This window comes from Anoplopoma fimbria, chromosome 16 (assembly GCF_027596085.1).
Source record: "Anoplopoma fimbria isolate UVic2021 breed Golden Eagle Sablefish chromosome 16, Afim_UVic_2022, whole genome shotgun sequence".
Taxonomy (NCBI): domain Eukaryota; kingdom Metazoa; phylum Chordata; class Actinopteri; order Perciformes; family Anoplopomatidae; genus Anoplopoma; species Anoplopoma fimbria.
In genome coordinates, this window is record NC_072464.1 from 23,852,611 (window position 1) to 23,879,076 (window position 26,466).

At 41.2% G+C, this 26,466-nt stretch overlaps 2 protein-coding genes across 3 annotated transcripts in view; one reads left to right on the forward strand and one right to left on the reverse strand.

Annotated features, from left to right (window-relative positions):
* ttf2 (transcription termination factor, RNA polymerase II) overlaps positions 1–14,382 on the reverse strand; it is a 190,060-nt gene extending 175,678 nt beyond the window's left edge. Inside the window, exons 1-23 of one of the 2 annotated variants that reach the window (XM_054616040.1) lie at positions 14,299–14,382; positions 14,023–14,124; positions 13,201–13,287; positions 13,036–13,105; positions 11,835–12,728; positions 11,145–11,265; positions 10,836–10,994; positions 9,861–10,018; positions 9,581–9,662; positions 8,758–8,883; positions 8,506–8,656; positions 8,284–8,389; positions 7,493–7,677; positions 6,738–6,891; positions 6,547–6,638; positions 5,960–6,045; positions 5,371–5,513; positions 5,099–5,287; positions 4,199–4,257; positions 3,689–3,842; positions 3,105–3,187; positions 2,010–2,084; positions 1,497–1,645 (exon numbers count right to left, since the gene is read on the reverse strand). In XM_054616040.1, the coding sequence (XP_054472015.1) occupies positions 1,501–1,645; positions 2,010–2,084; positions 3,105–3,187; positions 3,689–3,842; positions 4,199–4,257; positions 5,099–5,287; positions 5,371–5,513; positions 5,960–6,045; positions 6,547–6,638; positions 6,738–6,891; positions 7,493–7,677; positions 8,284–8,389; positions 8,506–8,656; positions 8,758–8,883; positions 9,581–9,662; positions 9,861–10,018; positions 10,836–10,994; positions 11,145–11,265; positions 11,835–12,728; positions 13,036–13,105; positions 13,201–13,287; positions 14,023–14,124; positions 14,299–14,330 (3,453 nt within the window). In that variant the 5' untranslated portion in view covers positions 14,331–14,382 and the 3' untranslated portion in view covers positions 1,497–1,500. Of the gene's footprint in view, positions 1–744; positions 1,646–2,009; positions 2,085–3,104; positions 3,188–3,688; positions 3,843–4,198; positions 4,258–5,098; positions 5,288–5,370; positions 5,514–5,959; positions 6,046–6,546; positions 6,639–6,737; positions 6,892–7,492; positions 7,678–8,283; positions 8,390–8,505; positions 8,657–8,757; positions 8,884–9,580; positions 9,663–9,860; positions 10,019–10,835; positions 10,995–11,144; positions 11,266–11,834; positions 12,729–13,035; positions 13,106–13,200; positions 13,288–14,022; positions 14,125–14,298 lie in introns of those variants that run through there. The other variant, XM_054616039.1, reaches the window with a different exon arrangement.
* Positions 14,383–14,849: 467 nt separating this feature from the next.
* Positions 14,850–26,460, forward strand: LOC129104413 (centromere protein J-like). Its single transcript, XM_054615086.1, has 19 exons — positions 14,850–14,929; positions 15,195–15,418; positions 17,029–17,155; positions 17,305–17,529; positions 17,677–17,824; positions 18,038–18,146; positions 18,533–19,297; positions 19,955–20,696; positions 20,952–21,084; positions 21,183–21,348; positions 21,797–21,928; positions 22,286–22,423; positions 22,575–22,674; positions 23,143–23,297; positions 23,457–23,546; positions 24,103–24,243; positions 24,788–24,872; positions 25,295–25,415; positions 26,172–26,460. The coding sequence occupies exons 2-19, from the start codon at positions 15,218–15,220 to the stop codon at positions 26,362–26,364; spliced, it is 3,771 nt and encodes a 1,256-aa protein (XP_054471061.1). The 5' UTR covers positions 14,850–14,929; positions 15,195–15,217; the 3' UTR covers positions 26,365–26,460.
* The last annotated feature ends 6 nt before the right edge of the window (positions 26,461–26,466 follow it).

Consider the following 26,466-nt stretch of genomic DNA (forward strand, 5'->3'; position numbering starts at 1 on the left):
TTTACAATGCTTTGATTGGATTACATCCCTGTTTTGGTGTTATTTCACCCGTAGGAACAGAAAATTCCGAGGTTTCTTAAAAGCAACATGCTTAAAGCTCCCCTTTAAGCATTAAAAACATGGTGGACTGCACAGAAAGCAAAGAATACACCTGGAAATAAATATTAGTGCATGTTTATCATATTAAAAAAACATTATTTTGTTAAGGTTAAAAGCAAAGAAATAATAAAATGAGCAGCTTTGCACAACCAGCTCTGCTCCCAGCAGACCACATGACACATGACAATAAAAACACTGTGCAATAATAGTTAAAATAGTTTTTTTCTGTCTGTAAATATTATATTTCAGTTATTGTGTTTTCTACTGTTTTTATTGCTTATTTATAATACTTTTTTTTTTTAATTTTTTTATTTTTATCTTGTCTTTCTTTACTATGTCTCTTGTGTGCACTTTAACTCTATGCTGCTGTAAGCCTGCAAATTTCCCCGCTGCGGGACTAATAAAGGATTATCTTATCTTATCTTATCTTTGTGCTCATACAGACAAGTGATTTTGAATTGAACTATTCATGTGGACAGAATGTTCCCTGAATATATAATTTTCATGGAGCAAATTAACTATACATTACCATGCTTCAGTGTTTAAAAAATATATTTCAAATAAACACCAAATATCAGGGAATGCATGTTTAAAAATATCTGCAATATGGAACAATAAGAACAAGATGTGCAAGATAATTGTGGCTGCAATTATTAGATCTGATTTAACCTTAAAATCCAAACAAGAATGAGCAAATTACACACGATCAGAAGTTACTATTCAAATTAGAGCGAGCAGTAACGTGAGCTTCATCACCTGAATTTATTCAAATAAAAGAAAACAAATAAAAACAATACATAATTTTAAACAAAGATATTTGAAAACAGCTTTAAAAGAAGTTTACTCCATCAGGTGACAAACTATAGATATTAAAAACAGGAGGAAATATTTGCTTCACTCCAATAATGAGCAAGATATCACATTTTAAAATAACTTGATTTAACTAAATTAGGATAAAAGCATGGAACACATAGTTTTAAAAATACTTAATTATATGAGACACTTACTGTAGCATATGCCATAAAAAATTAGAAAGAATGTAACGTCAAATTCAACAACTGAAATAATGTTGAAATAGACCAGCTAAAGCAACATATATAAGAGTAAACAGATGCTAATAGCAGTACTGAAATAAGGGACAAACAGTTTAAGTAAAAGGAAAATTTGAAATAAAATGTGAAGGCACATGAAGTCCAATAACTATTTGTAGAGCAGAGAGGATGCAGATAAAAACACTGTTCTGGATAAAGATAATAGTGGTAAAATAAGCCCTCTAGCATCTATGATTTTTGGTTATTTATTACCTCAGTCTTATGAGATTATTATCCCCTGAACTTTAAACACATGCATATACAGTCGTCAGCTGTTGTAACATTGGGGTTTGACAATTCTTTTCCCGTCTCAGACACCAAAAATGATCCTGAGGTCGGCCAGGGACAGTTTGGAGACGGTGCTTCCCGTTCCCGACAGCACATTCTGGGCCAGCTCCTTCTTCTTCTCCTGCAGCTTGGAGATCTTCTTCTCCACCGTGCCGTCACACACAAACCTGGAGAACACAGACACATAGAAACGAATCGTTAACATGCTGGTTCTTCTCTTTTAGCTGCTCCACAAAGCAGAAGAAAGATACACTATACTATATCGTTACAGCGTTTTGAAGGCTCTTCCAGTTGGAAGAGCCTAAAATATAACGATATTTTAAAACAGAAACTAAAACCCCATCTATGTAGCCTGGCTTTTTTCTATTTATTTATTTGTATGTTTATTTATTTTATTATTATTGCTTAATACTTAGTCCGATTTATTTTTTGTTTCCCTCCTGCCTACACTAATATAATTTGATCTCTGCTTTAAGAGACTCTAAATGTATTTTTGATGTCTGATTAATCAACGTCCTGCTGATTCGTTACCTGTGGATGGTGACATCTTTACGTTGTCCAACTCTGTAGATCCGGTCACAGGCCTGATCCTCCAAAGCCGGGTTCCTGTGAGAGTATCAGGGGTCAGAGGTCAAAAGAACTAAACCATTCTTCATCATGCTGAACAGGTGAAAAGATTTCATCACTTCATTAGCAGCATTAAATGACCAAGGCAGTGCAAAACAGCACAAAATGGAATTTCAGTTTTTTTATCTCCTGTGTTTGTTTGAGAGTGAGCACTATTTAAATTTTTAATAAGTGTATTTTACCATATTTAATAAAGCTAAATTGATTGGTTTATTTTTTTTATTGCATATTATAATAAACTGTGCAGCCAAAACAAAGACACTCAGACCCGTAAGGACAAATATGTCCACATTAAAACCACAACGTTGGATCAAATCGCCATTACAGCATAAAACCATGCATTCTATTATAGCAGGCTTTTAATCTGGAGCCTGTTTTATAAAGTACAATTTTACTACCTTCCACCAGATTGAGACATTTTTGCAAATACATGCTATTTTTCTGGTTTTCTACACGAAAAATAAAAATGCATCAAAATCAGTGTTATTGCTCATTATTTACATATAAAATAAAAAAATCCTCCCAAGCATTTAGTACAGAAAATAATAGAATATATATATATTTTTTATAATAAAAACAACAGTGGCATTATGTCACCAAACTGTCATTCATTTTAATATAACGAATAATATGCAATTTTATGCCAGTTTTTGACGTGGACAAAACATTTGGAACTTTTCCAAAACAGTGAGGCACAAAAGTTAAGAAAGTTTGAGTGCTCACTTTTCTTGAGAATTAGAATAGTCAAAAACTGTAAAATGCTTTTTATGTCTTTAAATGTTAATAAGTTTCTGGTAAAATGTTCTATAAGAATAAAGAGACTGGATGCAGCTCAAGTTTCAGCTAAAAGGGTCAGCTGATCCATATAACATTTTTCAAGTAAAGTTCAGTTGAATGTTAAGAACAACAGCAGAAAAGGAGTAAAAAAAAAACCAAGAATAATTCAGACTATAAACAGCTGACTACATAAAGCAGAGTGAAACAAACATCGTCTCTCACCAGTGCATGTCAATGAGAAACAGGTGATTCCCACCGATGAGGTTCAGTCCGACCCCTCCAGCACAAAGAGACACCAGCATCACCTTTAGTAGAAAAACAGAAATATTAATATATACATAGAGTATCCTGTGACAATCCTTCTATATTCATTAAAGTATCTTTGCACTCTGCATCATTGCACTATAATCTCCATTTCATGTCATGGTTGTTGTGTTTTATGTTCATAAATAAATACTTTTGGATATATACATTTATATGTGTACATAGTAGTTTAATGTTTATAAGATATTTGCAGGATTACAGCAGCAGAGAGGATAATATAGACAAGAGACAGTAAAGTACAATATCAAAACAAGTATTATAAATAAGTAATTACACAGTAAAGAATATTCAATAAGTAAAAAACTTTAAGAATCCACAATAACTAAAATATTATATAAACAGACAGAGGTTGCAACGTAAAAAAACCAAAGTCAAATTACTTTTATGTATACCGTACATGGCCAATAAAGCCGATTCTGATTTATTTAAAATGTTAAACTGGCCCAAGTCAAAGCAGCACTTCATTCACTATGTATATCAACCTGCGGCCCGTCGGCGTTGGTGTTGAACTCCTCCACCAGGTCCATGCGGTGTTTGGGGTTGACGGTCCCGTCGATGACGGCGTATCTCAGGCCCATCCGACGCAGATGGACCGCTACGATCCGGAGCATGCTGGTCCACTGGGACACGATCACGCTGCAGGTTACCAGAGATTACATATTACCGTTAACGAGGAGTTCTTTAAAAAGATCATCTACACAGAGGAGTGTGTGAAACCGACAGAACCACAAGATCATCAACATCTTCCTCAGCAGATGGAGAAAGTTCTTAAAGAGTCTAAAAGTTGTCCGTAACTCTATCTGCTGAAAAAGATCGTGCAACACAGTCGATTGATCCAGAACAGCTTCTATGTGGACCTTGTGGAGAGATTGATTTCGCAATTGCATTATTTGAATGATGCTGATGTGTTGATTTTTTTGATGCAAGAATAAAACAACATGGAAAATAACTGAATGAAAATCTAAGAAAATAATGCAACTTTAATGTTTTACCTTTTCTGATCAGCTCCCTTCTGTCTGATCGCCTTCAGCTCGGAGACGATGGCAGCAATCTGGAAAAGTAAAGGTAGAAGTTCATTTGTTTTTGTTATGAAACATGGACTTGTTTTCCCACTTTTGACAGGACATTGTGTGATACAACATAAAGTTGTTTTCTTACAGAGCACGTTTTCCCTGACTTTTTGACAAAGACAGATTTTAAAATATGACTTAATAAATTTAGCAATCTAAAAAATGATCGGATTTACATCAACATTCACAGCTGATGGTGTGAAGACCCTAAAAATATAAAGTCAACCAAAATAAAACAAGAATATTTTGAAGTTAAAAAGAAACAAAATAAAATATGTTTTGTGTTTAAAGAGGAGAGAGGGGGAAAAAAGTGCCAAGTCTTTGTCTTCCACATTTAATCAAAAATGTTTAATAAAGTTTAGTTAATATTCCCCGTCGTGAAGCAGGTGCTTTGTCGAGCACCTCTTAATTTTTGTAACTTGGTGGGCGATCGGGTGTCAAAAATACTCAGATTAAAAAACACTATTTTAATTTTTAGGGATTTTACAAATAAGGCAAATTAATTTTAAAAGCGTTAGAAACAGGAGGTCTTAAAAATCTAAAATTTAGTAAATATTTTTCAGACAAATAAAACTGTTTACAGGATATTCAACCTTTGTTTCTTTATAATACATTTAATACTTGACTTTTTCTATACAGGGTTTGTAACTAGGCAATAAAGTAGTCATTGAATATGAGATATGAGTTTGCAGGTGACTACAATCCCTCCTCGTCATTGTGGAGGTTGATTTATGGTCGTTTCCCGTTTGCACCCACAGTCTATGGACTTATCTATGAGTTACAGTTGTTGTCTTTTTGATTCCTAATTGGTAAGTCGCCCACCTTGGTGCTCTCACTGGTGTCCTCAAACAGCTGTGAGGGGAAGCGGGTGCCGTTGAGGGCCACGGTGTCGGCGGGTTGAGATCCAGACGCCGACGTTGAAGAGGGGCTGGAGGAGAGACACAGAGCGTTGAGCTGCTCCTCCAGAGACAAGACGATACCGTCGCCCTGCAGCTCCGACGTGTCCAGAGTCTGAGCAGAGAGAGAGAGAAGGACATCAGTGGTGGGTTTTAACTAGAACAGACAAAGACAAAGCTGAGAAACCCTGTGTGTACCTTCTTAAGAAGCGACAGGTGACAGCAGCACTGTCGGAGGCGCAGCAGCAGAGACAGGATGTGGATGGTGCTGGACGCCTGCTGGGGCTGCTGGGAACTCGAGGCAGCAGCGCCAGCCTGGGACATACCGAACTCCTGGGCCACTGGGGAGGGAAGACACACACCGTGTTGATACGCTAATATTAATGAGCTACATACATGCAGCTTTCTAGAAACATTAATCTGAAAAAAAACATTATTTGATGAGGCCAAATAATGACTTAGGCAAACGATATATTGAAGGTTGCATCATATATTTTGAAGCTTCATTCATAATGTTGACATACGAATTCTAAAAATAAGCATTCAAATGCTGCACAGCTTCAAAGCTTCATTCGAAAAACCTCAATAGACATTTTGAATGTAAAAAAAAAGAAAAGACATTCGGTACAAATATAAGCTGTTGCTCAACGTCAATTATTCTTTGTATGATAATAATTTCTCAACAAAATATTAAATATTTGTTTTACTTTTTCTGTGCTCAAAATTACAGATTGCATGGTCAGGGCTGAGGCACAAATATAAATCCATAATATTTGTGATATCTCACCTTTGTCAAAGGGATTGGAACTGGAAGCGTTTCCCTTTTTCACATCATTCCCTTCGTGTCTCTTCAGGTAGTTCTGTAGAGTCGATCTGGAGGAAAAGAGCAATATGGTGATAGAAGTCTATGAGAAAATGACTCTACTTCTCTCTTGATTTATTCCCTCAGTAAACATTGTAAACATGAGTTTATGGTCTCAATCTCTAGTTTCAAGTCTTCTTCAATACAGCATGATGTTCATTTAGTAAATGATGCTCCATTTAGAGTCAAACAGACCATAAAGCAGGGGATGCTTTAGGGCGGGGCTACACACTGATTGACAGGTCCACACCAGAGACGTATACAACCTCTCTACGTCACTCCTCCTCAGTCCTAATATGGTCACTTCCTGTTCATTGATTGTGAAAAAAGCAACGTGGAGAAGGCAATAATCCAAGGTGGCGACGGTGAAATCGCCGAACTCAAGTTTTCAAAATGGCAGTCTACAAACCAATGGGTGACGTCACGATGTCTACGTCCACTTCTTATATACAGTCTACGGCTTTCTCACAAATCTTTTGTTAAATGAGAAGAGAAGTGTTGTGTTGTGTTACCTGGATTGGGCAAAGACCACATCGTACACGGCCTGTTCATCCTTGGACAGTTTGAGCTGATGCACCTCGCAGGTCCGATCAGGAAGACACACCTGGAAACACGTCAAAACAAGAGTGTGTTCATAATCAATAACAAAAAGGTGGTGGCCTTCATAACGTATTGATCTCATAAGCTGTGTGTCGGTCCCTACCAGTGGTTTTCCGGTGGAGTCCAGCTGGTCTTTGGTCCGTCGGAGCAGCAGAGTCCTTGTCAGGATGTTGAGTCTCTCTCTGCCTCGGTTTGAGCCGTTGTCCACCTGAGCTTTCCACACTTTGTACTCATTAAACGGAGAACAACGCAGAAACCTGGAAGACGGAGACAGACTTCATCTCTCAGATGATATCTCAAAACATGTTTAGGTGATCTCAATGGAATCTGTAAAGTTGAGATTTATCTATAGCACCAAGTTGCTGCAATTTCTAAAGTTATTTGAATCTATAGCTCCTGATGTGAGGAAAAACTAATTTTTCAAGATGAAAAAGTTGGATCTGGGTCTGTCCACGGTGGACTGGTCTCTGCTGGATCTGGGTCTGTCCACGGTGGACTGGTCTCTGCTGGATCTGGGTCTGTCCACGGTGGACTGGTCTCTGCTGGATCTGGGTCTGTCCACGGTGGACTGGTCTCTGCTGGAGTCTGGTCTGAAGGAGTTTCTGGTGAACCTTCATGATTTCATCTGGTTTCTCCAGAATCCGACCCGGTGGCTCCGATGACGAGCTTTAAGAATAACTTTATAGAAACAGACGATCTTCTCTCTGATGGTCTGTTTACTGATGGAGGTCTATAGAGGACCAGGACTAAACTGAGACTGGATCAGGACCAGATAAAAGTTCCTCACAGTAACTTTAAGGTCCATAAATGATGTTTTGGACTTTTTAAACTCTTGTATTCACTGTGTCTTTGTCTTACTTGAGCAGTGAGTACATGTCCAGCAGGTTGTTCTGGATGGGTGTTCCGGTGACGGCCCAGCGGGCACGAGCCCTCAGCTGACAGACGGCCATGGAGGTCTGCACTTTGGGGTTCTTGATGTTGTGGCCTTCGTCCAGAACCACCCGGGCCCAGGTCACTCTCAGAAGAGGAGCGGAGCGTGACGTCTGAGGAAACACGGGAGGAGGTGAACATGTGTCTGAGTTGATTAGTTCTGGTCCCAAAGACTTTTCTACACATTGAAGAATCTACTTCTGGATGTTTTTAAGTATACTTTTCTGAGGTACTCTTCCGTAGTCAGTGTTTACAGTAGATCCAAGTTTGGAGAAACAGACAGAACCTTATTTATGCTTTATTCCAAGCCACCAGACTAGGTTGACAAAAACAGTAATTTTACCTCACAGAACACAGGAGTTGCTGGTCTACTGCTGCTTCGATTGCTTAGTTTGTTTGTGTTATTGTGTGACTTTGGTGAATCTGAACTAACCCTTTAAAAACACCAAAGTCACACCAGTCCCCGTCAGAAAGGTAAAGAGTTGAAAATATTTTAAATATAGCGTACATTTAAACTGATATTGATTATTTTAGGTGTCTAAAATACGTCCATAAGCAGAACATTGCTTTGCTTCATCTACTGTAGTAAAACACTGACTGTGGAGAAGAACCTCATACAAACACACTTCAAAACATCACTACCGTCTCTTTAAGTTGCAGCATTGAAGCTGATAAATGCTGCTGAAACCAGAACATAAATATAAATATATATTACTCACCACTCCATCAGTGTCTTTGCTGGGTTTCTCAGCGTCCTCCTTCTGGACTGGGATCTCCTTGGAGACCAAACTGTACGTGGTCACAACCACATCAAAATCAGCCAGCCTGAGGAGAACAGACAGAGAACACTTCATTCAGTGTGACCGTGTCGGCTTCAACACTCCTCTGAAGTTAAGTGATGAAGCCTTGTGTTTGTGTGATTGTGTGTGTGGTTCCCTCACACTTTGGCGCTTTTCTCTCGGTTGGGTCCGTGGTACAGGTACACCGTCAGCTTGCCCGTCTTCACGTGTCTTTCGATCTCCCTCTTCCAGTGGTGGATCAGCGAGGCGGGACAGACGATCAGGGTTCCTTTAGAAACCACGAGGCTGGAGTCTGGAGGATCAACAAACAAACAAACAAACTTATCATATCATACTTTGAATTCTGGAGGTGGAAAGTAATGATTACAGAGTGCGATAAAAGGTTTTGGTTACCGGTTTTGGAGATCCAGCTCTCCAGCTTCTTCTCTTCCTTCTTCTCTACTTCCTCTTTTGCTTTGATCTTCTTGGCCAGTATGAGAGCGATCACGGTCAGGGTTTTCCCCAGACCCATGTCATCCGCTGAATCCAGACAGAGGAAGGAAAAAGGATGATTCACACCGTTACGCAGATTCCTATTTTCATTGTTCTGATCACAAGTCTTTTTTACATAGACAATTTCCTCTCCAATGTCTGGCCAACCAAACTGCTTGCACACTTTTTTAAATCAAATTTGAAGCTCCAACCTTCATATAGACCAACATTTTGGGGGATTTTGGACAAAACAAGACATTAATAAACATCAGATTAAAGAAACCTGGAATGGATGTTCTTTCACTATTTTCTGACATTTTATAGACAAACAGCAGATTAAACGATAATGAAAATCATCTTTATATCTAATAATTAAAAAGTTCTCTCCTCTCCTTCATGTTGCGCTCCTTCAACATTATCAAGATTCTAGCAGCTGTCGGAAAATACAGAGGGCAAAATTCAACACTTGAACATAAGACATTTTATGACTTTTAATTCTGAAAATCTATTTAAAGACGTTTAAAGGATCCGCTGGAACTTCGGCTTCACTTATTTTTTCTGAGAAAGAACGGGTTTTACTTTTCAGGAGATGGAACACTTTATCATTTTTGAGTCTTGTAGAGTTTTTGAGAACAAATAGGCTTATTTTCACCTGTGAAGAAATATCAAACCAACTCTGTCTCTATCTTAAATCATTCTACATTATAACTTCCTTAATAAATGAAAAAAAAGAAAGAGAATTTACCCAGAATTCCTCCGCAGGGATTCTGGTTCTCTCTCCAGAGCAGCCAGGCCAAAGCTCTCCTCTGATGAGGCATGAGTGACACCTGACAACCAATCAGAAGAGGACAATGTTATCAGAGTAATGGACCAATCACAAGAGGACTTGGCTGTCTACATACTTGATGATTCATTTGTTATAAAACATATCAGAATGCAACAATAAAAGCCTCATTCCCTGATGTTTTGTCAGATATTCTGAGTGAAGGACTGATAAATAAAAGATAAACTGGTGAGTGTGTAACCTTGATGCCTTTGGGGTCCGGAACCTCGTCCTCAGCGCCGGGGCAGGACTCCATGGATTTGTGGAGATGGTCGATGGTCTCACAGGTGGCATTTTTCACCGCCAGCAGACGGTCATCGGTCATCCTGCCTCCGTAGAAGGACTGGGCCTGAGGGTTTGCTGGAGACATGAAGCAACCAGAGTTAATGTGTTTGCATGAGTTATGAATGAAATCAGTAAAAGACTAAATAAATCCAGAGATTAATAGTCAGATTTTTACAATAAAGTATTAGGTCCATTGTAAGTAAAAAAAAAAAAAAGAAGCAATTACTAAGGCAAGTGAGGGGGGGAAATATTTGGAGACTAAAACTCAGAAAAAACTTTTAGTATTTTCTGGGCTTAAAGTCAAGAATTTATGAGAACAATAACAAAAATATGGGGTTTTATTTTTATTTTTTTTACAAGGTTGGATCAACCTCAACACATTGAGGACACCACCGTTAAATACTGCAGTAACATGAGCCGCAGATAGCAAAATATATGATTTATATAAATAATTATTTATGTTAAACAACACAGAGAGACATGAAAGAAAACATATATATATGTATCTTTCAGGACTCAGAAACAGTAATCTTTAAGATTTATCTGATAACTCATTGGCAAGATGATATGTTAAACAGGTCTAACATGAGGATAAAGTACAATATATCAACGTCAGCATCATGTTCATAGAATTAATATACAATTAGAGAAAAGTAAAAAAAAAAAAAAAAAAGAAGACCAGAACATCAGATAATATATATTTTACTTAAATATTCAGAGTTTTTCTAGGAATCTTACCCCTCTACCAGGGGCCCTAAAACGCTGTCATAGATTTCAAATACACAAGTGTTAGTGCTTGAAATAAAAACTGATATGGGCCGACAGATTTCCCTCCAAAATACCAAACCAAAACAATGACAGAAACATCTGTCCACCTCCGTGTTCCGCCTACCTCCAAACATCTGGGTGTAGCCACCAGAGGCCTGGTGTTGGGAGGGGCCCGGTGCTGGGGGGGCAGGGAGCAGGATGGTGCCGCCCTGCCGACTGAAGGGGTTAACCTGGCTGCTACCCGGACCAGCATCAGCGCTGCTGCTTCCTCCATCCTGAGACCCTGAAAGTGATTATAGATCAATGTACATTCAGCTGTTTCACCATATTTAGTTTATTACAGAGCAATTTGTTTTCTTTTGCACTTGGTTCTGCATTTTTTGACATTTATCATGTGTTAAATATTATACGGCTGTAGAAGTGAGCGAGTTACCGGTCTGAGCAGCAGCAGTGAGGCTCAGAGACTCCAGCGCGTCCTCCAGCTCTTTGACCTGAGTCCTCAAACGCTCCCCTTTATCTGGCAGAGCTGCAACGTTCACCACGGACAGAGTCGCCTTAACGGGAGGAAAAACAGAGATCAGTTTCCAGGATATTTTCTGTGATGAAGACACAACAAATAGCTTCTATGAAATTAATGTAATGATTCAAACTTCCATTTAAGTTGATGTCCATGAAAAGTTCACTCTCTTTTATTAAGAACTTTAGTGCAAAAAAAAAATCTTGAGTTGGTTTGTGCTCGTTATAGTCATTGTATACAAAAAGAAAACGTTTTTCATGATTTAATCAATCAGTGATTCCAAAGGATCACATTGAATTATCAACCAGCCTTCCCTTTTCCTGTTTAAATCTAAGCTTCCAGTTTCCTTTAACAATCACTGCTGATTTCTTCTCTTCTTAGCCAACTGTTGCTGAGTGATATTTGTCTCTTTCAGTTGTCAGTGTGGTTGAACTGTTCAACAGTGTTTTGTTCTCCATCTACTAAAATAACTAACTTTCTTCTTCCTTTCTAAGACTTTTTACAAGATAAAAAAGACTATTCAGACATAGAGAGTGTGACATCTGAATTGACACAATCAAACCAGTGAATGACGTGTGTGTATGAGGTGCGTGTCGTGTGTTTCACCTTCTTCTGCTGGAGTTGAGCCGTGAGCAGGCTGTGCATCCCTTTCGGATCTGCCGGCTGACCTTTGACCTTAGCGTTAGACGCCGGCTGGAACCCAGCGAAGGCGGTCAGCGTCTTTTGAACGGCAGGAACAGGAGGAGTTTTCTGAGTAGCAGGTTTCACCGACACCACCACCACATCATCATCATCATCATCATCATCATCATCATCATCATCATCATCATCATCGACTTTGGTTTGACTGGACTCTGGTTGTGTTGGTTTGGTTGATGTGGGGTGCCTGGTTTTATCAGAGTCTCTGCTGCTCCTTGGTGCAGATTTAGAGACGTTCTCTTTTACAGTAGGGTCAGTTTGTTCAACCAGACGGGTTCCCGTATTGGTTGGTTGTTTTGGTGAGACCTTGTGAGGACCCTGTGAGGCTGGACTCTTCTTCTCTGGATGAACAGCCTCGACTCTGGAGGTAGTAGTCACGTTTTCTGCTTCCCCCTGCTCACTGTGGTCCTCTTCAGTCTTATCTTGCACTTTATCCGTAAGCTTTTTCTCACTGCTCGCTTTGGGACCTTTTCCCTCCTCATCTGAAACTCTCTTCTTTAACTTCATCCCCGGGGGAAGTTGTTTACCGTGGTAAGAAACATCTGAGTTCAGCTTTCCTTCCTCTTCCTTCTCTGCTGCACCGACGCTCTCCACATTTTCTTTCTGACGACTTTCTCCTCCCTCTGCCTTGTGACTCGCCCCGCTGTCTCTCTCCTCGCTTCTTTTCTTGTCACGCTGCATCTTCCTCCACTCAGAGTCCTTGTCGGACTTGTCGGAGGCTTTGAAGGGGTTTCTGACGGGCGGCAGGCAAGATGGCTGCAGCTGCGTGTCAGCTAGAGGGTTTCTCTTTTCCTTCTCTGGCTGCAAAGATGGAAGACGACAGATGCTTTAAAAATAAGAAGCATGCAACAGAAGCTCCTGGCTGGACTCAAACTGTGGATTTTATGGTCAGTGACTTGTGTATTTTTGTTTTATATGTCCAGTTATATCTCTAAAGTAATTTCACAAGCATAATTGTTCTCCTTTGAAACATTGGGATCATTACAAGAATTCTACATAAAGTTCTGAACGTGTTTGTGATGATTTGAAGAGATAAAAGTGTTCTAAGTAAAGGTATCTAAAGTATATAAATAAAAAGGTGTGTATGGTGTAATCTGTGTTGTCTTACTGCAGTCCACGGCACGTCTCCACACCACCTCTGGCCTGCCTTTTTACCCACAACGCACCTGTAGAACAACCTGGAAAAAGGAGAATAGATCGATGTTAAGCTGCAACAGCAATGACTTTTTCATTACTTGTTTTGGACATTTAAAAAAATAAATAAAGAATCCACCTGTGGCTCTGTTGCTGTAGACTGAAGGTGAGAGCTTGGAGTTCCACCATCGAGTCTTCATGATGAAGGCAGTGGGACGGAGAGATTCTGGAGGAGATGACAAACAACAACAACTATTATACAATTAAATAATCACCAGTAATGTTTTGACAATGTCGATTGTCAGACTAGGACTCAGCTTGTATAAGACAAGATAAGATAAGATAAGATAAGATAAGATAAGATAATCCTTTATTAGTCCCGCAGCAGGGAAATTTGCAGGCTTACAGCAGCAGAGAGTTAAAGTGCACACAAGAGACATAGTAAAAGAAAGACAAGATAAAAATGAAAATAAAAAAAACAAGTATTATAAATAAGCAATAAAAAACAGTAGAAAATCAACAATAACTGAAATATTATATTTACAGACAGAAAAAACTATTTTAACTATTATTGCACAGTGTAATGTTTACACAGGTTTTTATTGTCATGTGTCATGTGGTCTGCTGGGAGCAGAGCTGGTTGTGTATGAAGTAATAGTTGATTTAAGTGGATTAAAATTGGAATGTTATTACCATAAAAGCTGTTGCAAGTAAGACATAGTTAAGACTAAGCACATATATAAAGAATGTTTTGATATAATAAGAGAATTGTGCTCCATCTTTACTTGTAGGTACCAAATTTCTGGACTCTTTGTGGTTGGACTGCATGACTCTCAAGGCTTCTTTCTTTAGTGTTAACCAGGATGCATGGTGAGGTCACTGCTGTGGTGGTGCCTGGGTGCAAAGCCTCTCTGAATAGGTCTCTCAGTGTCAGCCACGTGGATGTCAGTGTCTAACTCACCCTGCCACATGAGTGAACCCACAGCCTTGCTGGTCAACGCAGACATAGAAGCTTTTGCCTTTATTTGGTCCATCTTTGACGCCAGTCTTTAGCATACACACACTGCCTGTATGGGGAAACAGAAAGTAAACAATGTCAAAAAAAACCCCAGTTTCATTAGTTACCAGACAGAAACTGCACCTTACAAACAATTTAAACACGTTTTCTGGAAACTAAACACATAATTCACCTTTATATTCCATCACAAACACATAACAAGCTTTAATTTGGTGAAACTTGCCGTGGATTTTGCATAAAATTTTCTCCATTGTCCCTGCAGACCCAGCCCTCTGTCAGCTGCCTGAACATGAAAGTGAGCCAATTCGTATCGACCAATCACAGCAGTCCGGAAACACACCCGGTAAGTAAATGTCAGTGTAAAAGTTCACACGCACTTATGAGTTAAGACAAATCAGATATGTTTGCAATAAAAGTATATATATATAACAATGTGGATATAATATAAGGTAGAGCACATTAAAATGTTTGCATAAAAAACGTAAACTCAACAGTACACCAGATTATATTCTCTCCATGACTTTTATTGTGAAATTTCTTTGAGCAGCGCCCTTTGAACCGGATGTAATTCAAAACCAGCTTTTCCCCCAAAACGTAATTTAACACAAATTTATTAATATTCCAAAAGCGTGTAGTTGATACACAGTGTAACTTTTACAGTCTTTTACACACACAAAAAAAATAAAAATAGCGTATAAACGTTTTTAAAAACATTTCTTTATTAAACAACATTTCCCATAATGCAACACCTGACCCACTTCCGGTTTCCTGTCGCGGGCTTTGTTTTGATCTGGCGGCAGCGTTCGAAACTCTCATGTGCTTCTAACAACGCACGTTTCTCCCGTTAACCGTAACTACAAAGTGCATTTTAACACTTTTAATGAATATTTATTAAACACCTGCTACGTCACTACGCTGCGACGCCTGTTGAACAAACTTTATGTAAACTAACAAAAAGGCGAAGCGTCAAACACGGAAGTCTTATTTTTTAAATGTCCGATGCTAACAAGCTAATGCTAATTATAAACACATACATATATATATATAAAGTGTGACGTCATCCGTGCACGGTATTTATCTGCTGTCTTAATCTGTCGGTTTAATCCCGGGATTAGTGAGATCCTGCTGCTTGGACGTCATGACTTCGCCGTCCGGGCTTCCGTACTCGCAGACACGCTGGATGCAGAGCGGCTCCAGAGCGGACCTGCTGCCGGGCCTCTCCCCGGGGGGACAGGGGACCGGGACCGGGGCCGCCAGGCCGGGGAGGCCGGCAGAGGGAGGGCTGGAGGAGATGGAGGAGATGGAGGAGGATCTGCCCATCATGATGGAGCTAGAACAGGTGAGGTTGTCTCTACAGACAGTGGTGCTACCTGTCATTTGTTTATTTACATGGTTGGTGGTGTTGTTGTTTGTGTACTTGTTTGTTTGTTTCCTTGTTTATGAATTGTTCACCTGCTCATTCATTACATTACATTATAGTACATTACATTATAGTACAGTACATTACATTATAGTACAGTACATTACATTATAGTACATTACATTATAGTACATTACATTATAGTACATTACATTATAGTACAGTACACTACATTACATTACAGTACATTACAGTACATTACATTATAGTACAGTACATTATAGTACATCACAGGATCTGCCCATCATGATGGAGCTAGAACAGGTGAGGCCATCGAGGTTGTCTCTACAGACAGTGGTGCTACCTGTCATTTGTTTATTTACATGGTTGGTGGTGTTGTTTGTTTGTGTACTTGTTTGTTTGTTTGTGTACTTGTTTATGAATTGTTCACCTGCTCATTCATTACAGTACATGACAGTACATTATAGTACAGTACACTACATTATAGTACAGTACATTACATTACAGTACATTACAGTACATTATAGTACAGTACATTACATTACATTACAGTACATTATAGTACATTACATTATAGTACAGTACATTATAGTACATTATAGTACATTACATTATAGTACAGTACATTATAGTACATCACAGGATCTGCCCATCATGATGGAGCTAGAACAGGGGAGGCCATCGAGGTTGTCTCTACAGACAGTGGTGCTACCTGTCATTTGTTTATTTACATGGTTGGTGTTGTTGTTGTTTGTTTGTTTGTGTACTTGTTTATGAATTGTTCACCTGCTCATTCATTACAGTACAGTACATTATAGTACATTACATTATAGTACATTACATTATAGTACAGTACATTACAGTACACTACATTATATTACAGTACATTACATAGAATATATGTAATGTAGAATATATGAAATTTCTGACCATGCCAGCTGAAATTGACAGCTTTCCCCACTACCATGCTGATTTCCGTACCTTTAGCAGATATCGTGATGTATTCTATTGATACTGGGAGAAGGTCTTTTTGTTACAGTGGTCTTGATCTTGACACTGTTTTAACAAGTCATCATAGTAAATCAAATGAAATAGTTCTGCAACACCCAATTCACTACTTACGGTGTGCTTATCCGCCACTTTGTGTGGGCTTCAGTGTTGATTAGATCACTGCTTCCTGTTCACTTAATACCCACGACTCCATCACACACACACACTGTTAGCTCTCTCTGCTATTATTAGCATTTATATTCTGAGGTTATTTCTGTCAGCAAGGACTCAGATAGTGAGGGAAGTGTGTGCATGTCCGACAATCAGCACTTCTTCATATGTCAACCTATCGTTATGTGCAGTCAGTCTACAATTGTGGTCAGCAACGAATACTTATGCATGTTGGAAACCACTGAGGTGGAATTAGTGTCTGAGCCCACGGGTTCAATGCCCTCTGTGACCAGTGAGTTAATGAAAAGCCAAATGTGTTTAAGCCTACTGGGAACAAGACACTGTGGATAGGAGTGTTAGCTACATCGCTAATTGAGATATCGTGTCTTGTGTTTTTTTTTTTGCAGTTGCGGAAATGGCAGCAACACATGCACGAGCAGCTAAAAGCCCATCAGCTGGAGGAGCTGCTCCGCCTCCAGGAGGAGCAGCAGAGCCTGCTGGGAATGATGAATGGATCCCAACACGGCACAGGAGGTAAAAAAGAGAAATGAGCAGAATAACTGCAGATGTGATAATAATTAGTTTCTCCTAAGATATAAAATATGTAGGTCGTATTTTCCCTGCTTCCATCCACTAAGTCACACCTCCTTCAGGTGTATATGTTCCTGTAATGTGTCTTACAGATGACTCAGAGACTTCAGGGCTGTCAGGAGCAGAATGGGAGGACAGCCCAGTCCAGGGAGCCCGTCACTCCAGAGTGACCCCATACAGCCCCACCATGAACTGCCGTGGAGTCCCTCTGGGCTCCACCTGTGGCCCCCGACAGGAACAAGAGCCCGCACCTGCAGAGAGTCAGGAGTGGCTACTAAGACGTGAAGATTGTCAGGAGGTGGACGATGAACAAGAGGGTGAGGAAAATGTTTTTTAACCTCACAGTGACAACAGCATTTGTACAGTTTTTGTATTTGGAGTACAGCAGTCAGCACCTTTAACTTTCATTAGATTGTGGAGATGAATCAATTCTGCATTAAATTCCAACACTGTGTTTCCTACAGACTCGTGGAGCTCCAGAGGAGAAGATCAGGAGCAGAGTGTTGATAGAAGCCATTTTCACGAGCATGACGACACGTTGATACAGAGCAATGGTGTCGCTGTGACTGAAGACGACAGCAGAGAAGAAGAAGAAGAAGTCTTTAATGACAGGTAAATACTGTTCTCATGCCAGTGTGGCTCTTATGAAAACAGCTTTGTATGAGTAAATGTGTTGAAAAGCTCTTCTGAATGCATAATAATTGTATTAATGATGTAATCCTGCCAATTTCCCCGCTGCGGGACTAATAAAGGATTATCTTATCTTATCTTATCTTATCTTATCTTATATCAGTTACCTTGTGTGTGTCTGTACCTCCTCCCCAGACCTATAAAGCCGGGTATCGGGGGTCAGAAGAAGAAGACGTTTGAGGAGTTGTTGGAGGAGCAGCTGAGGATGGAGGAGCAGAGGCTGAAGTCTGCCCGGCAACAGCAGGTCAGAGAATATAACAAGGGTCTCCTTAGGAACAGGAAAGCAGTAGATGATTACATTTTTTATTATATTTTTGGTTTTTAAGACGTAACGGGACAGGAATTGTTTGGAGAGATAAATTAAATAAAAACATCTGATTGTTTGATGCTTCACCGCCTCAAATGAATGCTGAAGAAAAAAATGAAAGCCTGAACAAGTTAGATTTTTGGCGCATCACACAGCAACAAGTCTAGGGCACATGTTTATAGCTTCATTCCCCGGCTTCTGTTAAAAATGACTTTTTGTCTGTTGTTTTGTGAACACAGCATTCTGGTTTAGAGTTGCTACAATCCCAAGTACCAAACATCAAAAATGAACGTTACAATCATTGTGTCTCCTCACTTTAACAGAGCCACGGTGGACCTGGAGCTGTACAAGCCCCCCCCAAGAGGGCCTTTCTGAAGCGAGGCGAGGGCCTCTCAAGATTCACCAACAACCGCAAAACCTCGTTACCAAAAGGGGGGTCGAAGAAGGATCCCAAACCACATCTCCAGACCAGAGGGATCTCCCGCAGCAAGTCCGAGCCGGCAGCTATCCAGAGAGGCGGCGTGAACGGCGTCCAGCGTAAAACCGCCACGCTCAACAAGGAAAACCGAGCCAGAGGTCTCAGTTCACCACCTCAGGACGTCAGAGTGGAGAGCAAAGCAGCACGGATGAAGGTTTTGGGAAGTCATCAGAGACAGAACACAGAAGGACCAGAGTCGGTTCAAAGTGACCCACAGGGAAGACAAACCAAACAACATCCAGTGAGGAGCCTCAAGGAGCAGAACGTTAGGACTGTGGGTCTGTCGGCTCAGATCAGGAGGCCCAACACACAGCCCAACCCTGTCACCAAACAGGTGGGCGTGATGAGAGCGCCGGAGAGGGAGAGGGCTGCACATGACGCTGCTACAGAGAAGAGCTCTGGTTCAACAGTGGAATCAGCAGAGGGAAGTACGGGGTCGGAGGGAGGAGACGACGCTCCACAGGACTCCTTTGAGGTGTCCTTCCAGGAGAAGCTCCAGCGTTGGGACTGTGACCTGCAGCTGGAGAACATGGAGCTGGGAGAGTTTGAGCTGCTGGAGCAAGCTGCCGAGGAGCTGTCCTTCTCATCCAACTCCTCCTTTGTCATGAAGGTACTTTGTTCAGTCTTTGTCTTTGTGAATTCCTGCTCCGACACTTTGGATCATTTCAAATGTGTCCTGATGCTTCATTTGAACCTTTTTTTCATCAGATTGCATGTAAGGTCTTGGATGTCATGGTACTTTTTCTAGTCTATAGTGATTTATTTTAATAGTGTGCAAAGCTCTTTATATAAGTGGCCATAATCTATGTTTTGATAATGACTAATTGTAAGTGAACGGGTTTACTGGTAGTCAGTTTCTGGTTTTGGTGGTTTCGGTTTCTCATCGGTGTGTGCAGCTCGTTTCTGCCTCCTCCAAGCGGCAAAACATCATCGTTTTGTTGCACGTTCTGCCCCATCACTCATTTGTTGTCATCCCTCTACTGTTGGTTGTCCAATAGCTGCAGAAAAAAACAGTCAGTGTAGAGAAATGTTTTAGACTGTCCAATGTTATCATTTTCTAAAGCAGCTACCTCCTAGGTTGGATAACTGCTCCCAGGTTTAGCAACAAAAGCTAATGGTACATCTATATCCTGTTAGTTGCAAGATGGGGAAAGAAAGCTGCAAGAACAAATGTAGACAGCATTTAAATTATTATGATCATGGGGATTCTTATCCTATTGTATCTCACTCTTTGACTGTGGTTTTAAAGGCTGCTCTGTACTTGCAGGTTCTTCAGATGGACCAGCAGCACAGGGGGCTCGACCCACGAAGGCTCTCCTCCACCCCCATCAAGTCCCCACCCAGAGGTGCCCACCAGAGGTGCAGCAGCGTTGGTGGTAGCAGTGGTTTGGCCCTTAAAAGCAGTTCTGTGAACCCTGAAGCATTCGTGGTGAAGATGAGAGCCGATGCAGTGAAGAACGAGGACTCTGATGCTTCCACCTGCAGCGGCGCTGAGCAGGAACAGCAGGAAGTGGCGGTGAAACCCCCTCCGTTTCCCAGCGCCTTTAGCTTTCCCGCACAGTCCAACCCGCCGTACGACAAGCGGTCGTATCAGGACGAGGAGAGCTGCGAGGATTCGGCGTCGGACGCGTCACGAGTCGACGATGTCGTCCCCGACAACGCTGACGAGTCCACGCTGATCGAGGACACCGACGGGCATCAGGGCGGAGTCGTGTTTGACGACGACGACACGTGGAACGACCTGGAGGACGCCGCGGCCTGCTCATCCAATGACAGTCGAGGAGTTAGTCCGGCCAATGGGATCCCACCGCCGGCGAGGACGCTGTCGAGGAAGGTGGCGGTGAGCAAAGTGGTGGAGGTGGATGAGGTCACGGATCCTCCTCCTCCTCTTCCTCCTGCCTCTCAGCTCATGACGAGGTTGTTCCCCTCGCTGAAGCCAAAGGCCCAGAATGCACCTCTCCCTCCTCCTCCTGCTCCTCCTGCTTCTGTTGCTCCCGAGTCAGAAGAAGGTGAGACGAACGCTTCATAACCTGCATCACTATTTGTTCTCAAAAGGGAGATGAGATTACAAACAATAAATTCATATATTCGTGTGTGTGTGTGTGTGTGTGTGTGTGTGTGTGTGTGTGTGTGTGTGTGTGTGTGTGTGTGTGTGTGTGTGTGTGTGTGTGTGTGTGTGTGTGTGTGTGTGTGTGTGTGTGTGTGTGTGTGTGTGTGTGTGTGTGTGTGTGTGTGTGTGTGTGTGTGTGTGTGTGTGTGTCCAGGCCAGCAGGTCCAGTCCAGACAGCTGAGGGAGCGGCTGGTGGAGCTGGAGATCGAGATCGAGAGGTTTAAGAAGGAGAACGCTGCTCTCTGCAAACTCAGACAGGAGAACGAGAAACACCAGGAACTTCTCAGGTGATAAAGAACTCAATGTTCTCCTGAAACAGAGCTTTCTACTTTCCCTTCAAGCTGTTTTCTTCATTTTGAAGTCTGCTTTGTCGTCGTCTTTGAAGGAAAGAGCGTCTGGAGTTTGAGCAGACGAAAGCGGAGGAGCTGGCCAAGTTCGAGGAGTACAAGAAAGAGGAGAACAGGAAGCTGCAGAAGGAACGCAAACTGTTTGAGAAGCACGCCACGGCCGCCAGAGCCATCCCCGACAAGAAGGAGAGAGAGGAGATCCAGGTGAGGTCACGCTAATGATGATAACAGGATAGTTTATGACTTTGTTGACCTTTACATGCACGTTCCTTTAAACATTAAATAAATGTTGCTGCAGCGTATCTTTCTGCTCCACACAAGTGGCCAAAAATATCAACTCTTGCAGGTTTAAGATGGAGATTGGAGAAATCAAATCAGTTAAAATTACAATTACACACAAGCAGTAGTTTATTTGATGATAAGTTTACTTGTCACCACAAAATAAAGTACATATTTTTAGATTGCTACCAGTTTTTGGTATTTTATAAACAATAAAAGTGTGTCCAGCTGTTTGTTTTTCCCTATTCCTTTTCAACATTTAACATTCAAAATCCAAAAATGGTCACATAGAAATCATCTGACCCCGTTGAGCATCATGTAAAGAGGACGTTTTGTGTGAAATGTGTGGACGTCTCCTTTAACCCCCCCACAGGTGCTGAAGCAGCAGCTGAGCTCCCTGCAGGAGGAGCTGAGGGGGAGGGAGAGCCGCTGGGCCTCCTCACACAGCCGGCTGAGGAATCAGATCGACTCCCTCGGCCAGGAGAACGGGTCTCTACGGGACGAGGTACCCAGCAGTACATTACTGTGCTCCATGTACTGTAGTAATACTCTGTGTACTTTGTAGAAGTACATCATATAAACACACTACTAAACATCCAGACTATCCATTAAAGCCAGTCTGGCAAAAACTACGAGTTGTAGCTGCAAGTTTCCCTCAAAAACAGTGATACTGCTTCTGCCAGCCCCCCCCCTCTGAATCATAGAGCCAATCATATAGAGGAGCCATTTTAATATCAGATGGAAATGCAAGGACCCGTGTCACGTCTTTACTGAATTGCTTTCATGATGTAGTTGGAGCCGTGTTGTTTTCTTGTTTTTCTTTATAAGTCTTTTAAGTGTATTTTCTCTTTTTTAATTGAAGATCCGTATGTTGGAAACGCTCCGGCTCAGCGCCTTTAAGAAGAACCCCGTCGATGCAGAGAAGGACAAAGAAACGAAAGACGGTCCCAAAATATGTGAGAACAATGTGACGGCTGTGACCAAAGGAGTGAAATTCGCTGTAAGCATGTTCATCCTCTTTGTTATTGGTCATATTTAATGTAGTGTAAGCCTCGGGTCTCCTCTACGGTCCTCAAACCTGTAACGCTCTGATCATCTCTTCAGCTGGTTCCTCGTCTGGTTCAAACGTTGAACTCTCTGTTTGTTTTCAGAGTCCTCTGGACTCCAGAGGAGGACTCGGCAGCATCAGTCCTCCTCAGAGCAGCACGGCCACCAGGAGGAGCTCCAGGGAGAGCAGCCAGGGCTCTGCAGGTACAGAGAACAGGCTCCATTCACAGGAACACCATCATCTCCAGATTTGAACCTATAACCTCATAATGATGAAATGATGGAAACATACAGTATAACGGAGGTTTTTCAGCAGTACGAGACTTTGCCCTGGATTAAACCTTTAGGTGTTGTTACTCCACCAGAATAAAACCAGACTCATATTTGGTTGCTTGACTTTAAAGCAGCTATAATCAATATATTTATGTCAACAAGGGATCATATAATAACAGAGCCCATTGGGAGTTGGTTCATCGACCATTCAGCCTCTTTGGACAGTGTCCTGTATTCCTGCTGTTCTGGGTAGTCAGCAGTTCATTTGAGACCAGAACAGAAGGAGAAGTTTTTGGACTTGCTTGCAGGCTGCAAAGTTAATTGGTTGTGATACTACATCCCTAATATACTCACAATAGACTTTGTTTTTAAATTGGTCTGCTTTGTGTTGATTGTCAGCCGGGATAAAGAGCAGCCTGAGGAGGCCATCAGCACCATGCTTCTCCTCCTCCTCCTCCTCGTTGCCTGGCAGGAGGACGGATGAGAGGCCAACGTCGGCCAGCAAGAGCCAGGACAAACCGCCACACCAAGAACCCTCACACGACTGCTCTCCGGTAAGAGACGGATTCACCACAAATGTGTTTCTTCACCAGAGTCAAACAGTTCAGTTCTGTTAAACATCCTCTGAAGAGCCGTTCGTCCTCTGGTCAGGTTTGTTGAGTCTGTTTTCACCGTGTGATCATTTGTTGTTTTGTCATCTTGTGTCGTTGTAGAAAAGTGTTTCTCTGCCAAAAGAACCGGAGCGCAGCGAGGACAAAGAGCCCGAGTCAGCTGGGGAGGTTCTGACACACTCTGATGGGAAGGTGAGGAAGACCACTTCTCGTCTACAAATCACGTGAAAGGACCAAAAGTTTAGTATTTTTAGATAATGGAACTTTATTAATCCTGAAGGAAATTCTTGTGCCAGAGTTACATTTAATATTATAAGAGAAGCATTGCAAAAAACAATATAAATGTATATGACCAATAGCATAAACAATTAAGTGGTGAATAAATAAAGTTAAAAAAAATCTACTAAAATAGAAAAAAGGAAAATACAACAAAGATTAAGTAACAGTAAAGTAAAAGTGCCTAATAAAAACTAAAATAGAAAAGTACTAATGAGCATGATTATTGTGAGAGAAAATTGGAAAGATAGTAGAAAGACATATATATATATATATATAATATATATATATATATATATATATATATATTATATATATATATATATATATATATATATACACTAAATTCTGTTAGTTAAGTACATAAAGATGTGGTCTGTAGTTGGACCAAACATCATAAGGTTATAAAAGCTGTGCTGCAGTTTGTTTGTTGTGATGAGCTGCTGATGGCGCTCCGTCTGCTCTGGTCCAGACAGAGACGGTTCTGGCCGGCGGCGACCGACTCATCGTCTTCAACAACGGAACCAAGAAGGAGGTTTCAGCGGACGGACAGACGGTCAAAGTCACCTTCTTCAACGGGGACACCAAGGAGGTGACCGCCGACCAGAGAGTGGTGAGACGTCTGACCTTACGTTACATTTAAATCATGTGGTGGACTGACCTTCCCACGGTGAGACATAAACACAGGAAAATGACCTGTCAATCACAGTAGCCCCGCCCTAAAGCATCCCCTGCTTTATGGTCTGTTTGACTCTAAATGGAGCATCATTTACTAAATGAACATCATGCTGTATTGAAGAAGACTTGAAACTAGAGATTGAGACCATAAACTCATGTTTACAATGTTTACTGAGGGAATAAATCAAGAGAGAAGTAGAGTCATTTTCTCATAGACTTCTATACAACCAGAGGAGTCGCCCCCTGGTGGACAGGAGAGAGAATGCAGCTTTAATACAATCTGGCACCGGCCTGAGCCAGGTGAACGGTGTTACCACGGCTTTGCACTCGGTCGCTCACGTTACCGTAGTTTATGTTTTTATCCACAAGGGTCAAAGAGTAGATTTATTTCTTTGTGTATCTTGAGAGCTTACGACTGAAGGCTACACATCTGGATTCATCTTGCTGGCAGCTCTCTCATCTTTACTCTTTGTGCTCAGATCTACTTCTACGCTGAGGCTCAGACGACACACATCACCTACCCAGACGGCGTGGAGGTCCTGCACTTCCCCAACAACCAGACCGGTGAGAGCTGCACACGAGCAGTGACATCCATTTACAGTTGATCATTATCAATAATAATCACTTTAATGATGCTACAGTAAAGGCAGAGATCATTTTATATACTTTATAAACAGCTGGGAAGCTTCATCTATAATAATGCATCCATGTTTTGTTTTAATATTCTGAATCTGCCAAATAAATGTAGTCAAGTACTTCAAAACTGTACTCGTGTTAATGTACTTAGTTAAATGCAAAATATTGTTATTTTAATAAAGTTATTAGATAATAACACTGAAAATTATGTTGAAAAACAAATTAAAAAAAACAGGTAATGAGTTCTGCAAAATGAAAATCTTGTATCAATGATCATTGTCTAAACAACAGATGGGTTCTGATTAAACTCTTCTGTACATTAAACCTTTTATTTCTTTTTATTCCTCCAGAGAAACATTTCCCAGACGGCCGTAAAGAAATCATCTTCCCGGATCAGACGGTGAAGAACTTGTTCCCCGACGGCCGGGAGGAGAGCGTGCTGACGGACGGAACCGTCATACAAGTCAACCCGTAAGAAAGAGAACATGCTCAGCTTACGGGTTCTGATTTTACTGCTTCAGCTGGGAGTTTTCTTAGTATTGCTCATTATTGTCAAGTTTTGGCTTTTCCTGCAGGCAGATATGAGCAGAGGTCAAAGTAAGGAAGAACATTTACTTTAGTTAAATGTTGAGGTACTTGTACTTTAGTTACTACTACTACAGTACTTTGTTAAAAATGTATTGTACCTGTTAATGTATTATTATTAGAGACATTTCCCCTCTAAACCTTTAAAATATTTATCCCCCCAATAAATCACCAAAATGAACCTCTGAGGGAAGTCCAAAAACAGCAGCAGGACTGTTTAAATCTCTTTCTTCATCTCAGGACCCCTCAGGTTTATCTGGTGACCCTTCAGAGGGGCCCGACCCTTAGGTTGCACTAAACCTGGAGCAGCTACAACAGTAACATTGATGCTTCCGTCAGAAAAAGAAACCAAAAATAAGCTTAAAATTGTGATATTTCATAAAAAAAAATTATTCTACACGTCTCGTTTAAAATATCGCCACAAATAAACCATTTGTTTTAACCAGATTCTGTAAAAAACATTAAATTCTGAGCTCCTAAACGCAACTATGAAGCCATGATCGATTCATCAGAGACCAACAGTCACGTGAAACTTCGACTGACATTCTGGGTTTCAAGGATCCAGACTCACTTTATTATTATTTTTTTATTTCTATCTTAATTAAACACTAGCTGGTTGTGAACGCGCTCTTCCTCTTTCAGCGACGGCACCAAGGAGATCCTCTTCAACACGGGCCAGAAGGAGATCCACACGGCCGGCTACAAGAGGAGGGAGTACCCCGACGGCACCGTGAAGACGGTCTACGCCGACGGCAGGCAGGAGACCCGATACCCCACCGGACGGGTCAGGATCAAAGACAAGGACGGAAACGTCGTCCACGACAACGGGGCGTAGGGGACACACGGCGCCTCACAGCGGGAAAACACAGATCTGATTCTCAGAGACAGACTTATTCATTCCAGATCACTTCAAGGTGCTGCAAAAATCAAAGATGAG